Source organism: Dermochelys coriacea, chromosome 13, assembly GCF_009764565.3.
Source record: "Dermochelys coriacea isolate rDerCor1 chromosome 13, rDerCor1.pri.v4, whole genome shotgun sequence".
NCBI classification, from domain to species: Eukaryota; Metazoa; Chordata; order Testudines; family Dermochelyidae; genus Dermochelys; species Dermochelys coriacea.
The window spans coordinates 11884322-11900306 of record NC_050080.1 but is presented as its reverse complement, the minus strand read 5'-3'; the positions used below and the strand labels follow the sequence as shown (position 1 = coordinate 11900306).

Below are 15985 nucleotides of genomic sequence, written 5' to 3'. Positions count from 1 at the left end.
AGGGAGAGGGAAGAATAACAACAAGAAAGATCATCAGAATAAATAATCAGGCCATTGAACTTGGGAAAACACCCTATCAGATTACACCTTGACAATGGACTGATGCATCAAATTCCATTTGTCAAATGAAAATAACTAGCAAATCTAATAGTTGCATGCAGGACGTTTGCACAACAAAGGCTTTCTAAAAACTAGCTGGATCCTGGAGGACACATGTTTTATATTGCCGTTCAGAAAGCACCACAATTTAGTAGTAATCCTGATGTTCCTTAATTGCATTGTTTTGCAGAGCTGTGTCAGAGGTCACCATGTTTTCAGGATTGGGTGGCGGTGGTGTACCTGCCAACAGTGGAAAGATAGATATATATACACACACTACAGGGGCAATGGATTGCATTAGCTGGATTGTAAATTCTTTGAGGGAGGGCTCACCTTTTGGTTCTATGTTTGCACAGCACTTAGCACAATGGGGTCTTTGTCCATGACAGGAGTTCCTAGATCCCACTGCAATATAAATAAAAAAGCATGGCCATACATTTTGGTTCCCTTTGAAATATATAAAGGAGGGAGATAGAGAGGTTAGTCAATATTCTGGGGAAATTAAAAGGGAAGGCTGGCATGTGCTAAGAATGATTTGGGGGTTTAAGGTGGTAATGTGGGTCTTGAAGGGTCATGACTAACAGTGATTACTGGTTGGGGGTTCAGGCTTCTTTTGGGAGGGCGCTGAGCCCTATCAGTGGTTTGGGGGCATGGAAGGGGTAGTGGCTCTCAATGTTTTTTGGAATAGGAAGGCTGAGTTTAGAGTGGTTTTCTGTGGGGACTGCAGGCTTTCTGGCTTTGAGGCTATGGGTTGCAGTGGTGTGTGGGTTTGGGGTGGCTTTTTGTGGGGGTTATAGCTCTCAGTGATTCCTGGGCTGGGACCTGAGGTTTTGGAAATGCTGTTTTCTATCAGCAGCCTCTGGGCTTGGAAGGCTGTTGCTCGGGGACCGGGGATGGGGCACTGTGTGTCGAGGAGGGAAGATGGCCGAGCTGGATTTGGGAGTGATCAGGATGCTGTGGGGGGCGAGGAGAGGAGCTGGGTTAGGGCCGAGCAGGTTGGGTGCTGCAGGGTGTATTGAGGATCATGGCTATGGGTTGGGACCCTGGGGAAAGAGGAGATTCGAGCAGCAGGCTCTGGGGTGCTTGTTACAGGGACAGGCAGCGGTAGCCTGGGAACTGGGTGCCAGGCCTGATTCACTCCTCCCTGGAGCCTGAACACACGCCGTCTCCTAGCAACACCTGAGGTGGCAAAGGGCAGGGCCAGGCTGGCTCAGTGCCAGGCATCAGACTGTACCGGTGCCGCAGGAGGGCTCAGCCCTGCCACTGGGGGGGGACGACTAGTAGGGGCAGGAGGGAGCCATGGCACAGAAAAGCCCCAACCCCGCCCAGCAATTCAACTTTGTGGCTCAGGATAATATCTGGTAAGGCCTCCCCCACTCCTCTCGCTCGGATGTGCCCCCTCTGAGTCACCACTGAATCTCCTCCCCCCCCATCCCCCTCACTCTGGCTTGCACCCCTCCTCAGGTCGCTACCCAAAAATCCTCCCCCTAGTCCCTCGCTCCAATTCCCCCCACCCCGGGTCACCACCCGAATCTCCTCCCCCAACCCCTTGCTTTGACTCCCTCTCCTGGGTCTCTACCCCAATCTCCTCCCTCCACTGGGGTCTCCTCCCCCAAGCTCCTCTATCCAACTCCAAAACCCCAGCCCCTAAACTTCTCCTCTCACCCCGTGGCCTCTACACCAGCCTCAATTCTAGACACAACCCCCTCCCCCCCGAAGAACCCCACCCCAACGCGCACACGCCCTACCACATGGCTCACCCCATCCCACATGGCTCCTGGCCCCAATCCTGCAGACACAGTTCTGGTACCCACGCCTCCCCTCCTGCAGCCTCAAACACATTGCACAGCTTGCCCCCTCTCCTGCCCATTCCCAGAACCTTATCCTAATGACCTTCCCTATCCCAATCCTCATTTCCTCCCATCACTGATTCCACTGACCTCCCCCAGCTCTCTGGTTTCCTGATAAATACTTATTTATCTAAATTGCCTATTACATATAGCACTGCCTTCGTTAATATTCGCATCCTTCTCTATTTGCCCTCATCTCTGGATAGATATGACAGATTTTGCCTGATAAGTGTTATACCATGTAAAACTCTTGAAAAGCTTTCATGTCTCTATAAAATTAAATACCTGTTTTAATTTTAAAAAACCCTAGCAAGTATAGTTCTGAACAGAAAAGCTAAGCAAATGAGACATGAATGTGAGGGGGGCTACATATGTGTTTCATTCATCAATACACTCAGCACTCCACGGTCATTGGTATGTTTCTTGTTACACCCATTTTTCTCATATATCTGTGTGATGTAGAGTGGCAGGTACCAATACTAATTGGGAAAAATAGCAAGCAAAGTCCTTTTTCTTATGGTAAGAAAAAAATAGATGAATGATCAACAAGAAGTGTAGTAAATGTGATTCTGAGCAGAGTTATACAATAACAAGTTCCTTTATAAGTAAGACCTTTTTGTTTCTTCAAGTTGTTTGATTGTTGGGGACCTTTAAAAACTATCACTCAGTGAACAGAATAAATCAACACTTTTGTAAATTCTCCAATAATTCTTAATGGAAAGAGTTTTTGCTTGAAGTGTAAGCAATAGTCATAGTTATTTTGGTGTGCATTTATTAAATTAGTTTTATCTGTAATTCACTTTTAACAGGTATCTTTGGTTAATCGAGACATACAAAATATGAAATCAGCTCTGTTCTCATTGACAGGTTCATACAATCGTTTTTTCATGGCTTAATGGCCACTACTGTAACAAAACCTGCCAGTATTATTGAGTCAGGATTCCCCAATGATTATGTTTGAGACTTCATCTGATCATGAATTCTAAATATGAATCTAATTTAGCAGGGGACATATTCAGTGTTCTCTTTCCCTGATAAGAAGATCTTTGCCTCAGACTTCTTTAGCCTTAAATTTTTATTACAGACACTTTTGGTTTAAGTTGGAGGACTAAAATTTCACAGTTTACATTTCTCATCATTGTAAATTGTGTTTTGTGACATTAGATTTTTTTATTTTGATGATAGCTGGGAAAGTCTTTTCAAACATAATCTCTGTCTGCTTCAGGAAATACCACGTTGAAACTGAGTTTGAAGCTGCGAAGAAATGGTCCATCAAATGGGGATTTTTAACAACACCTTTTGAGGAGGTAAAACTAAATTTGATGTTTCATGTGTATGAAATTTACTTGAATAGTATAGGTACGACTTTCAGTTAAGATGTCCCAGTTTAGAATCATTATTATTGAAAGCCAAGCTGTAACAGGGTGCACACTGTGCCTCTCCGGTTCGGCCCTTCTCCCCCTCTTCTCGGAGGCTCTTCAGGTCTGGTGTAACACCCAGGTCTGGTGCTCTTTATTTGTGATCAAGTTCCCACCACCAGTTCCAACTATATACAGGCTTTTTACAACAGTTTAGCCTACCACAGACCTGGCCAACAACAACGGACACGGACCTACCTCTACCCTCCTCTTTTGCTCTCACTTCCTCCCAGCCTTATAGCTCCTGCTAACAAGGCAGGCAGCTGTGGTCCGTTACCAAGCAAGCATCAGGCTATCTACCCAGCCCCAATCCAATCCCCCTAATTGGGGCTAGAATTGGAGCTGATTAAAGCACCCTGCCATACAAGCAAAATGTATTTCTCCAAAGAATCTTGGTCTTTTGCAGACAACTTGAATGGAGCATATAAGTGTAGATAAGCATTGATAACTTGGAGCCCTGTTTGTCAGAGTACTAACAAATGAGGTTCTTTTAAGGTAATAGTTCTAGTTTCTTTCAGAATAAAATATGACAAGTTGTACTTTGTATGTTGCACATATTCTAATGTTCCTCTTGACATACATCACTCTCAGTGCTGGTGACAGGAATTAGATGCACTGACAGGAGAATATTTCCCCTTTGTTTGTCTATGAGATGCTTTTAAAATGGAAGGAGGGCAAGGATTTAGCTCATTTTCAGTAAGGAATTTTACAACGTGCTAAAATGATCTCTACTGAAATAGGGTTAATGTTGCCACTGAATTTAATGGCAAACCTCCCACTGGTTTAAATGCGAACAGGTTCATGGCCTGTATATTTAAACATTACAGGATGCATATTAAGTTCAGTAAAATGTGAGTCACTTAATTGATTATCTGACACGATCTTCTCTGTGAGACTAGTTTCTGCATAATTTTTCCTGTACTGAATGTCTTGAAAGAATGATTAAGTGCACCTAAAACAAATTGTAACAAATGTGAACACAAACAGCAATAACAAAGGGCTTGCAGCTTTGCAAGTTTATATATTATGATCCAATGGTTAGAGCTTGGATTGGATGGCAGGACATGTGGATTCTGTTCCCAACACTGCCTAGCTGACCAGACAGCAAGTGTGAAAAATCGGGACAGTGTGTGGGGGATAATAGGAGCCTATATAAGAGAGACCCCAAAATCAGGACTGTCCTTATAAAATCAGGACATCTGGTCACCCTAACATTGCCACTGATTTGTGTGACTTTGGACAAGATTCTTAATCTCTCTGGGCCAGCTTTTCAAAGGTACTTAGACTCTTGGAGATGCATATAGGTCCTAATGGGATTTTCAAACATGCCTAAGAAGGATAGGTGCCTAAGTCCTATTGTCCATCTACATCTTTAGGTGCCTGTGTACCTTTGAAAATCTGGCCTTCTGGGCTTCAGTATCCCTTCTTTACAAACAGGGTAAATTACGCTTGTCCACCTTTATACAGCACTTGGAGATATAAAGATGAAAAGCACAATATAAGCTTTAACCAATATGTTTAATGCCATATATTACTATACATTGTATATTACAAATATATTTGGCACTTTTATTATGAATTTTTAGTTTGTTGTCTCACAACAAATTTGCAGGTTTCTTCAATTCAGTGAAGTAAGTGAGAGTTGAGGGTGCTCTGCAAGATTCAGCCTGTCTTAAATTCAGAATTAAAGCTCTTTCTGAAACTGAAAAGTGCATTAGAACAGCTTCCAAAGCTGTATAATAAATAGTCCTTTATTGGGTGCCAAGAACACAGTGCACAGATACCATAGTGATGGGAATGGTATAGATATCTAATATTAAAATGCTATGACAACACATTTCTTAACCTGAAGTGTTAATTTTGATTGATGTTGGTATTCTATTTTTAGTTGATAAAAGATGAAAAGAAAGAACCCACTAAGCCTAAGATAGAGCTTCCAGAACATTTACAAATCCGACCTGTGACACCAGTGGAAAAATATATTAAGGTTAGGCAATAGATTTAAAAACGGCAATATACCAGTGGGTTAAATCTGTCCTAAGCAGCCACCCAAGTGCTAAAAGTCAGTCACCTAGTAGAGGTGGGTCTTCCACTAAAGGTCAGACTAAATTGTATTGGAAACCTCCAGGATACTTTAAAGGGTTTGCTTAAGCCAGGGAATTATCTCTTTTGATGTGGTTGTTACTATGGGTTTCACTGTACAACAATCAACTATTATGGTAAAGCACCTCCTCTTTGATCTCCTGTGTAACATAAGGTTTATATAGTATCAGATCAGTCATCTAATGTGGTGGGGAAGGGGGGTAGCATTTTAAGGAGCTCAGTGGAAGCTCCCCTCTACCTTCATCTTACAATGATTTCAAGATTTATCATAACCCATTTAAGAGCCATTTTTCAACTTCAACAACATTGTAAAAATGAATCCTTGCTCTGTCTTTATTTAAATCCTTTTTTTTTCCTGGATTTTATTTATTTTAAGCCCTCTTAGTGGCACAAATTAGATTTTTCTTGCTACTCCTACTGGGCTATCTTCTAACAGATGATTCAGCAATTTGGTTTTATAGCTTGTCATTGATACTCATATTCCTGAATGCCAGTGGGAGTTGTACACACACCTGTTTCTGACAGTGGAATCTGGCACATTATTTAATTCACAATTGTACTGTGTTTGTACTTCAAGTGGATGCAATCTTCTGCTTAGTAGCCAAAAAAGCAGCAAGTAGCCACAAAACAAAGCAAAAATAAAAGCACATGAGAAGGAAAAGATTAAAAGGCAGAAAAGAAGAGAAGGGAAAATGGGCAGAATAAAAATGGTGGCAACAGTGCCAACCTGTGATGTGAGAAGACTCTGACCCATCCTTTACAAGGGGGCACCAACAGAAGACATTTGGGAGCTGCTAGGTTAATAGATAGTTGGATTTACAGAGACCCACAAGGCTTCAAAGGGACTACTTGTGTGAATTAGGATTGAAAGCCCCATAAGACCCAATCCTACAAAGACATCCACCCCCACGGACACTCACTTCACCCCACTGAACTGACCAGAACTGTGCTGGAGTAAAAGATCTCATGGGCAGATTTCTTTAAGTCAGGGCCTTATATCATCATTTCCTTGGGAAAGCGCTCCTGTTTCATATATCTATAAAGGGCTATGAACACCTGTGTTTCTATCAGTACTATTACAGAATCTGTTGTAACATTGCATCCATGTCTGTAACTAGGAAGTGAATTCTTCTTCCTCCTTTGGCGTGGTTAGTGTAACCTTTTCCTTATAGCAGTAGATCCACTGATCACCAGTAGTCTGCTGAGAGCTGACTTGTGATATGGTGTTGGCTGTTCTTCTTTCCTGCTGCTGGCTCATATTAAAGACAGCCAACAATACATTCAATTTCTTAATATTTCTCTGCCATGTAAGCAATTAAGCAATTGCCAATGAGCAGGATACACAGTCAGAAACAGGAGGTGAGCTGGGGGTCATGCAATTGCCAATGGGAGGGGAGGTTAGTCCAAGAGATGACATCTCTATTAAGATGCAGACCATATTATGGAAGAAAGTACCATTAGAAACCCCACCTTCTGGTGGAAAAAAATCTTTTTAAAGGATTTACAAAAATAATAAGCAACAAAGCTGTTACCAAAATCAAAATAACTGAAAATTAAAGAAAAAGTTAGTGTAGAATGTTAGAATTGAAAAAGGGCCACCCTTTCTGCTGTTAATACTTCACATTCTTAAATAAGGTTGTAAGACCAAATATTCAAGTCAGAGCCAAGTTTACCTATGTCTACACAGTAACTAGAAGGTGTGAAGCTCAGGTAGACACACTCCCACAGGCTCTGCTTGAGCTAGTGCACAAAAAGTAACTGGGGCCATAGCATCATGATTGGCGGCTCGTGCAAGCTGTCTGAGTACATACCTAGGATCTTGGGTGGGGTTATACCCAAGCAGCTAGCCCGAGCTGCAACCATGACACTGACCATACTGTTCCTTTTAGCAATGTAGCTCAAGCAGAGCTAGTGCACACGCAGCTGTCTGAGCTGTGAATTACACTTCTTAGCTGCAGTGTGGATCTACCTGGAATTTGTGGGCATAATTGCATCTGTGCCTGTCTTGTGCATGCAAAGTGTGTACTACAAATTCAGCAGCTGGGCACTCAGCTGCAAGATTAGCATGAGTAGCCAGTGGTGTGTGCACAGAAACAGAGGCCAGAGCTTCAGATTTGACCTCTGACATAGCCAACGAGAGCAAGAATTAGTTTCGGATCTATGCTGCAGTTCATCCTTTTACATGAAGATCCATTTTAATGTTTTTTTAAATCTGTGATTTGAAATTATCACATTTGCTCTCTCTCTCATGGCAATGCACAGTAATAACATGTCTGTTCCTTTGGCTGGGTTAGATATGTAATCTCCTGGCCTTCTCATCCCCTTCTCTTTCCTGCAGAATAGAGGTGGAACATAGTTTTCTCCATTATCCTGCTCAGTGGGTGGCATTTATGGCAATAGAAAATCATCTCTTTAAAGGAAATGCTCCACATCAATTTCAAAAACATTTTTCAGTTTTGGCCAAGGAACAAAGCAAAACAACTCTGGCAAAAGAATAAACTGAAACGTTGTTCTCTCACTGTGTATTTCTCTACTGAGTAAGTCCCCAGATGTTAAAGTGATGTTAAAGAGAGCACTTCTAATGTGCCTTAGTGGGATGATTCAGCCAAAGTAAGCAGTGCAGTCAGTGATCAGAGAATGCTGGCTTTTGTTTTGTTTCCTCCTTACTGATTAACTTGATGCATAACCATCTTTTATGCTAGAAACAGACTTTAAAGGATAAGTAGTTCTTGATGCAAGAGCCAGCTTGGTCAGTAATATCTTCAGTGTTTGGCCTCAGAACTATTATTTCTTAGCTATTTTACATCCAGTTTGGTACCAGAATGTCTGCTTCTCTTGTTTAGAAATGTTACCTACCCAGAGATTATTTAAATATTTGATAGTTGGGAAACAATTAAAACATTGGCTTAAATTTTGCTTCTAACAGTGAAAACCAAACAAAGGCTCTAGTACTTTATTAAACAAAGAGAATGATGAGAAGCTAAAATCTAAAATATATTAAACACTTAAGTGTTTCCTGCCAAATTAAGTTAAAGCTAATTTTCATACTCTTCTTTTTGCTTAAGTTGCCTTTCAACAGTAGAGAGAACTTGAAAAATCAGATTTATGTTGATAAAAATTGAGGATTGGATGGCAAATAGAATGCTTTCCTTTTAACTCCTGATTACCTCGTTTATTACCTTTGGAACTAACTTATTTTCTTCGATACACACTGATTTTAAGCATTGCAATAATTTAAGCCTGTTGGTCAAACAAAACCAATTGCTTAACCAAAACCTCTTAATATTTTCCATTGCTATTAAAAATATTTCCAACATAGCATGTAGAATGGGCCCCCAGAATATTCTAAATGGTTTTTAATTATGACATCTGTATTATGGACTCAATCCAGTAGGATGCTAGTCAACTCTTGAAGGTCCTTAGCTCCATCAACTTCCATTGACTTCAATAAAAGTTGAAGGTTATTCAGCACTATGCAGGATGGCACAGCATACAATTGGCACCACTTTAAAGAGAGAATTCATTTAAACTTTGATGTAGTATTAGCATTCATCAATTTTCATTTTAAAAAAAGAGCTATTAGAAAATAAATTGTCCATTCCATCAACACTAGAATACAAAAGAGCATGTTGCATGGCAGTACAATAGAAATGAACAAGAAATGTACTTAATTCTATTTACTTACTCTTATTTCAGGTCTACCCATCTCCTCCAATCCCTAAAACAACTCAAGGATTTATTGGCTGGAGATCATCTGTGCCAGGACTGGAACTTGAACGTTGTTATCGGATCAGAAGCTGCAAAGGTGCCTTTCACAAGGATCTTAAGTGGCCTGATGAACCCTCTGATTGACATTAAGAAATAACGAATAGGCATATTGAGCCATTTTTTCTTAATCTAAGTTAATATTCAGTAGAACAAATGTCAGATTTGCATAAATTGATATTAGAGCGTAAATGTTTGTGCATAGTGTCAGCAATATATTAGGTAAGAGCTGTATGTGAGAAATATAGCATGTCAGTTGTTACTGTTTTATTGAAGTCTACACTATACATACTGTTAGTGCACATTTTGGAATGTTTTTCCATGAAAGCAGCTCTAATTTAAACACCTTATTTTCTGCAATAAGTTTTCCTGTAAACGAATCCTAGGAAGATTATTTAAGTAGCACCCTTCTAGTTGTCTGCATTACAACTTATCTATGACTGTGCTGGTGAGTCAGATGTGTAACTAAGCCATAAATTACTAAATACACTGTATATGCTTTATAGGTAGTTTGTGTAACAAACACATCTGTGTTATGTTGTGGATCCCAGTTGAGCTGCCTTATCAGTATAAATAGTTCACACCGATTCTATTTATCTGCATGCAAGGAGGTTGCTTTCAAAATCAGAACCACTTAGATGACTGATCAAAAAGGTATCCATATATACGTTGGTGAGCATTTAACTGTATATAACAATACAATGACTTCTCAAGCATTTGAATTGCAGTAATTATATTAAAATTTACATAATGTAGAGCTGGTCAGAGACTCGGAAATAGTTTGTTGAATAAACTGACAAAAGCAACAAAGTTGGCCAAATCCAAGTAATTGTATAGCATTCAAACACCTCCGAAGCCATCCAGCAAGGTACAAAACATGTAAATTTTACATAAGCAAAGACAATGCTTCATGTTTCAACCAAAACCAAACAAAAAACCCTCACACTAATTTTTCAGAAACATTGTGAGTTTGAAAAAAGAAAAAAATCTTACAAACCCATTAGCACTGCCTATAGGTCATTGAGTAATCCACTGAACAGCCATCAGGTTACAGAGCTACTCACTCTTTGATTGAAAATGCTTGTCACATGACATTTAGAGAGCTTATAGAGGGCACCCTGTGTCCTACTTATCAAACAGGCACATTAGTCTCACAGTGGCATAGCTGAGTGCAATATAACATGCACAGGTTTAAAATTTAAAAGCACTTTGCTTCTGCACAGAAATTAGGCCTGAATGCAAACCTGAACAAGGTTTCTCTGCCTCACCAGATACATTTGAGGGTCTGATCCACCTGACATTAAAATCAATGGAAAGTTTCCTATTCCTATTGACTTTACTGAGCATTAGATCAGTTCTTTCAGTGAGTCTCAAATAATTCTGTGCAAACTGGTCCCTCTCACCAGTGCTGAGAAATCACTGGCTTCTAACAAGTACCAGTTTCCTCTTGCTGTTGGTACAAATGACTTTATAGTAATCCTTGTGGTGTTAGCAAACGTGGGGATCAGTGGCCAGTCTCACTTGTTTGGTTTACATTTAGGGACAAATGAGCTGCTGTACTGTTCAAGGTGGAAAAACTTATGTCATACCAGTCTGGCTATTATAGCATGGTTTCTTTATTTCTGAAATCAGTAGCCTGTATCTTAGCCATGCACAAGTGCAAGTCACACTTTACACTGGTGCAGTGTGGATCAACATTATGATTTGCCTTGTGCAGCTACAGTGGTTTAGCTATCCCAGTGAAAACAAGCTGTTGCAGGGTTCAGTCCTGTCTTACTGTGTTAACACTTCAGTACATGCCATCTAGCTGAATGTCCGTTAAAGGACCATGACAAAATGAGGTATAATTGGCTAGGCAGTAGTACTGCAGAAAAGGATCTGGAGGTGATAGTGGCTCACAAATTGAATATGAACCAACAATGTGATGCAGTTGCAAAAAAGGCTAATATAATTCTGGGGTATTAACAAAAGTGTCATATGTAAGACACAGGAGGCAATTGCCCTGCTCTACTTGGCACTGTTGAGGCCTCGGCTGGAGTAGTGTGGCTGGTTTTGGGTACCACACTTTAGGAAAGAAGAGGATAAACTGGAAAGAGTCCAGAGGATGGCAAAACAAGCAATAAATAGGTTGGGTTTATTAAACCTTTTATTAGCATGTGCCTAGTCATCTAGCCCAGCAATGGCATCGTCAGTGGTGTGATGCAGTTCTTCCAGGCCACCGCTGAACCTAATCAGCAGGCATTCCTCAACAACGTGCACCATCATCCGTGTTGTACCTCAGCTGCACAAAGGGCTGTCACGAAGGCCCCGGTGATACTGGTTGGGTGTATAGAGACCTTGCCCGGTCTGGAACCTGTTGAACAGGGACCACTGGCGATGGGGCAGGTCAAAACCAGGCAGGCAAATTGTGTGGTTGGTGACGAGGGACTGGTTGGGGATTATAACAGATATCCATTCCTCTTGCCAGAGTGTTTCCACCCTAACATCCTGGCATGGCAGATGAGACCATAATGGGGGACGTAACAGCAAACGTGCAGCTGGTGGTTTAAAAAGGTCATTGTGCAGCAGCAGGCTTCAGTTGGTGCGTACTTTCTCCAGTAACTTGCCAGTGGCAACCTCTTATCTAATATGAAGAGCAATATTGCTTAGAACTGGAAGCTATGGGAGTGGAGTCAGATGCAGGGGGCCAGAGATGATACGTGACCTATGAGGAAAGGTTAAAAAACTGGACATGTTTAGTCTTGGAAAAAAAAAAGCTGATGGTGGACCTGATAACAATCTTCAACTGTGTAAAGAGCTGCTATAAAGAAGCCGGTGATCAACTGTTCTCCATGTCCATTGAGGGTAGGACATGAAGTCAGGGACTTAATCTGAAGCATAGGAAATTTAGATTAGATATTAGGAACAACTTTCTAATTATAAGAATAGTTAAGTACTAGAACAGGCTTCCAAAGGAGGTGTCAAATCCCTTCATTGGAGGTTTTGAAGAACAGATTGGACAAAACTGTCAGGGATGGTCTAGGTTTACTTGGTCCTGCCTTAGTTCAGGGGGCTGGACTTTGTGACCTCCTTGAGGTCCCTTCCAGCCCTATATTTTTATGAGTATTTTGAATTTACAGCTATTTGCAGGTTTTTTAACTTGAAGATATTTGAAATTAAAGGAAGATGTAAAAAATCCCAGAAATTAACACAGGTGACTTCTCCCCGCCCCAAAAATCCTCCATTTGTAGTATTGCTATCAAAACTCCAATGCATCCTGCAGCTGTCAAACCTACTTCTTGAGTCAGCAGCAACCCCTGGCACAAATGGCAGTAGGTCAGCTGTTCGTGAGTTTTTGTTTTTTTTTCCTGCTTCCCAAGAAGTGACTCACGATGATCAACAGCCCATCTATTTTTTACATTAACGTCCCACTCCAAATGCCCACAAAAGAACATTTGACTTTCTCCATATTCTTTACAAATAATGGAGAGGTGACTCACATCCTTTGGAAAGATTACCCAAAGAATGAGAACCCATATCAGAAATCACCCCCTGACAATTTACTTTAGAACCAGAGTAAGGAATAATATAAAATCAGACTGCAAATTATCTGAAGTTTCAAGTTTGCTACTAAACAACATAGCATTAAAAAGAAAAAACAGTGCTCCATGAACAGATAGGGCCATACTAGAAGTCAGTGTTTTTGATCAATGTCTTCCTTCCTTCCTTGCCATAACTGTGTTTATATTGCTGTCAGGAAGGTGGCCCATTTTGATTATATTTAACACATTTTCCATTAAATGGTTCTCAGACTTATTTTAAAGGCAAGTGTAGACTGACCCTTTAATTCCAATCTGGTTTCAGATAAATGCTTGTGCTGCAAATGAACCTGTAATTTAATAGCTGAAAAGGCAGATAAAATTCAGAGTGCACTATTTTAAATGCCAGCATAGATAGAGCCAAACAAAGGAGAGACAACACTGCTGAGATTGTTTTTTGAATTTTGTAATACTGACTGATTAGCAAAGAACCAGAAATGGCACCCTATATCCTGTGGTGATTTGTGTAAAATGAGGTTCAGGTCCAAACAACTCCTGGGTTTTTTATTTTGCAAAACCAAAACAAGACTGACAACATTTTACAAACCCAAAATAACTCCCAGCTTGCCAATTTCCAACCGTAAATTGCTGGAGTTTATAACTGATACCTAAAAACTGACTCAAGACCAAGAGTAAGTATTTGTGCTCTACTTTGCTTCACTTAAGAGGCCTTTTGATGGTAACCTAATTATAAGGCTACGATTTAGTCACGGGTATTTTTACTAAAAGTCATGGTCAGGTCACAGGCAATAAACAAAAATTCATGTGGCCTGTTCATGACTTATACTCTAAATATCCCTGACTAATTCTTGGGGGAGGGGTCACTACTGGAGCAGGAGGTGTCCCAGGGGGCTGCTACTAGGTGGGTGTCTGGGGGGCTGCTGCTAGGGAGGGTGCTCTGGGGGCCTGCCCCAGGATCACTGCTGAGGGCCACCAACCAGTGGCTGTTCTGGCTGCCCCCAAGACTGCTGCTCAGGCAATCCCCGGACCCAGCCGCACCAGCCGCTGCTCCTGCGCTCCCTGGCCCCTGGGCCATTCCAGCAGCGGCTGGTGCAGCTGGCTGCGGGACTGCCCAAGGAGCTGGCTGCAGAGCTGCTCCAGCAGTGGCCGGTGTGACTGTCCCCGAGACCACCTGAGCAGCTGGCCCCTGGAGCCAGTCACACTGGCCGGCGCAGAAGTCACGGAGTTTGCAGAAAGTCATAGAATCCATGACTTCCGCGACCTCTGTGACAAACACGGAGTCCTACCTAACAGTGATGTTCAAATACTCGTACACAGGATTGGAATTACTTCATCTAATCTAAATTAACCATTACTTGATCCACAAATCAGTGGAGATTTTTTTTTGTTTAATGAAACTTTTGAAAGAATCATTTTATATTGTTCTGATTGTATCTACTTTCCCAAGATTCCTCTTTTGCCTTTTCTGTATCTAATACAATTTCTTTTGTAACTGTACTAGAGAGAACTGTGCAGTCAACTGCTCCAAGCATGAGTACAAACAGACAATGCAGAAGTACTAAATTACCTTGTACTGTTTCAAACTTGACATGTAATCTATGAAAATTAACATCTTTATTGGAGTCTAACAGGGCACATAAATGTCACTACACACTGTAAAATAGCACACCATTTCTAAGGTCAGTACAGTATTAGTAAACTCAGTGTACACATTAGTGGAGTATCAAGACAATGAACTCCCCGATTTTTAAACGATTAAACTCAAAAATGAAGCAAAACCCAAGACAGATGTTTGTACACCTTTTACATACACCGGACTGCATGAGTCAAAGCTTGAATGTACACAAAAAAATCAGTTTGTTAATTTTTAAGCCTAAAATTGCACTTAAGTATATAAAAATCTGCTATTTTTCAATTAAAGTTTCATTGAGTAATGTCAGGTTTCAGAGTAGCAGCCATGTTAGTCTGTATTCGCAAAAAGAAAAGGAGTACTTGTGGCACCTTAGAGACTAACAAATTTATTAGAGCTCACGAAAGCTTATGCTCTAATAAATTTGTTAGTCTCTAAGGTGCCACAAGTACTCCTTTTCTTATTGAGTAATGTGTTTCTCAAAGCCTTTGACTAACACAAATAGAGTTAATTAATCACATTAGCTAAGGAATATATATTAGCGGTTCCCTAGTTTTCTAACATTTTTCACAGACCATTGAAGCCATTCTGTCCTTTAATCATTGCTTTAGACAAGGTTCTTACATTTTATAACAGTATTCTTAAGCAGGGAAAGAGATGCATTTTTTTTAAATGCATGTCCAAAAGCCTTGTTTATGTGTACAGTCAGCATGAGCTAGAAGTCCAAAGGACTTAAGAACCTAAAGTGCCTAAATCCAACATTTAAATGCCACCAAGATCCTCAAAACCCCTCACTCAGCTGCAGCCTGATCCTGGAGGCACCTCCAAAGCTTCCATCACTGGGCATGCACAAAGCTGCCTAAGTCTAAGACACCACCAACCTGCTCAGCAGCCTAGTTCGCACCTAAGCTCTGGCAGGATTTTCAAACCAGACATTTCCCCACCTAAGGACAGCCAGGAATTTTCTGGGACGGGGCCTATTCAATTATGCCCAATACACCGGCGGTTTGACCATTCGCCTGAAGTGTGGGAGACTCAGGTTTGAATCTCCATTCTCTGTGATTTGGAGCAAGGACCTGGACCTGACTTTCCTACATCCCAGGGAGTGCCCTAACCACTGAGCTATCGAGTTAACCTCTGTGTCTCTCTTCCCTTGCCCCCCCAAAACGTGAATGATTTCATACAAAGTGAAATGGCTTCTATGGGAAATATGGAGGGTATGTCTACATTTGAGCTAGGAGTGGTGACTCCCAACTTGCACAGACATACCCGTGCTAGCTCTGCTCAAGCTAGCACCTAAAAATAGCATTGTGTCAGTGGCAGCAGAGGCAGCTGCTGCTTATGCTAGCCACCCAGAGTATAATCCCCCTCCCCCTGGGTATGTACTCTAAAGGCACACTCGAACCACCGTGGACACACTGCTACTTTGAGGGCTTAGCTCTAGCAGAACTAGCACGGGTCCATATATGCAAGCCGGGTATCACACCTCTCAGTTCAAATACAGACATACCCAGAAAGAGACTCAACCCAGAATATCCTGGTAGCGAGCACACTCTCTTGCAGTGTGGTAGATCTGGACTG

General features: G+C 41.3%; 1 protein-coding gene across 1 annotated transcript; it reads left to right on the top strand.

Annotated features, from left to right (window-relative positions):
• Positions 1-1398: 1398 nt before the first annotated feature.
• On the top strand, positions 1399-9322 carry C13H20orf85 (chromosome 13 C20orf85 homolog). Its single transcript, XM_038370059.1, has 4 exons — positions 1399-1460; positions 3175-3256; positions 5256-5354; positions 9167-9322. Exons 1-4 carry the CDS (start codon positions 1399-1401, stop codon positions 9320-9322), a joined length of 399 nt encoding a protein of 132 aa, XP_038225987.1.
• The last annotated feature ends 6663 nt before the right edge of the window (positions 9323-15985 follow it).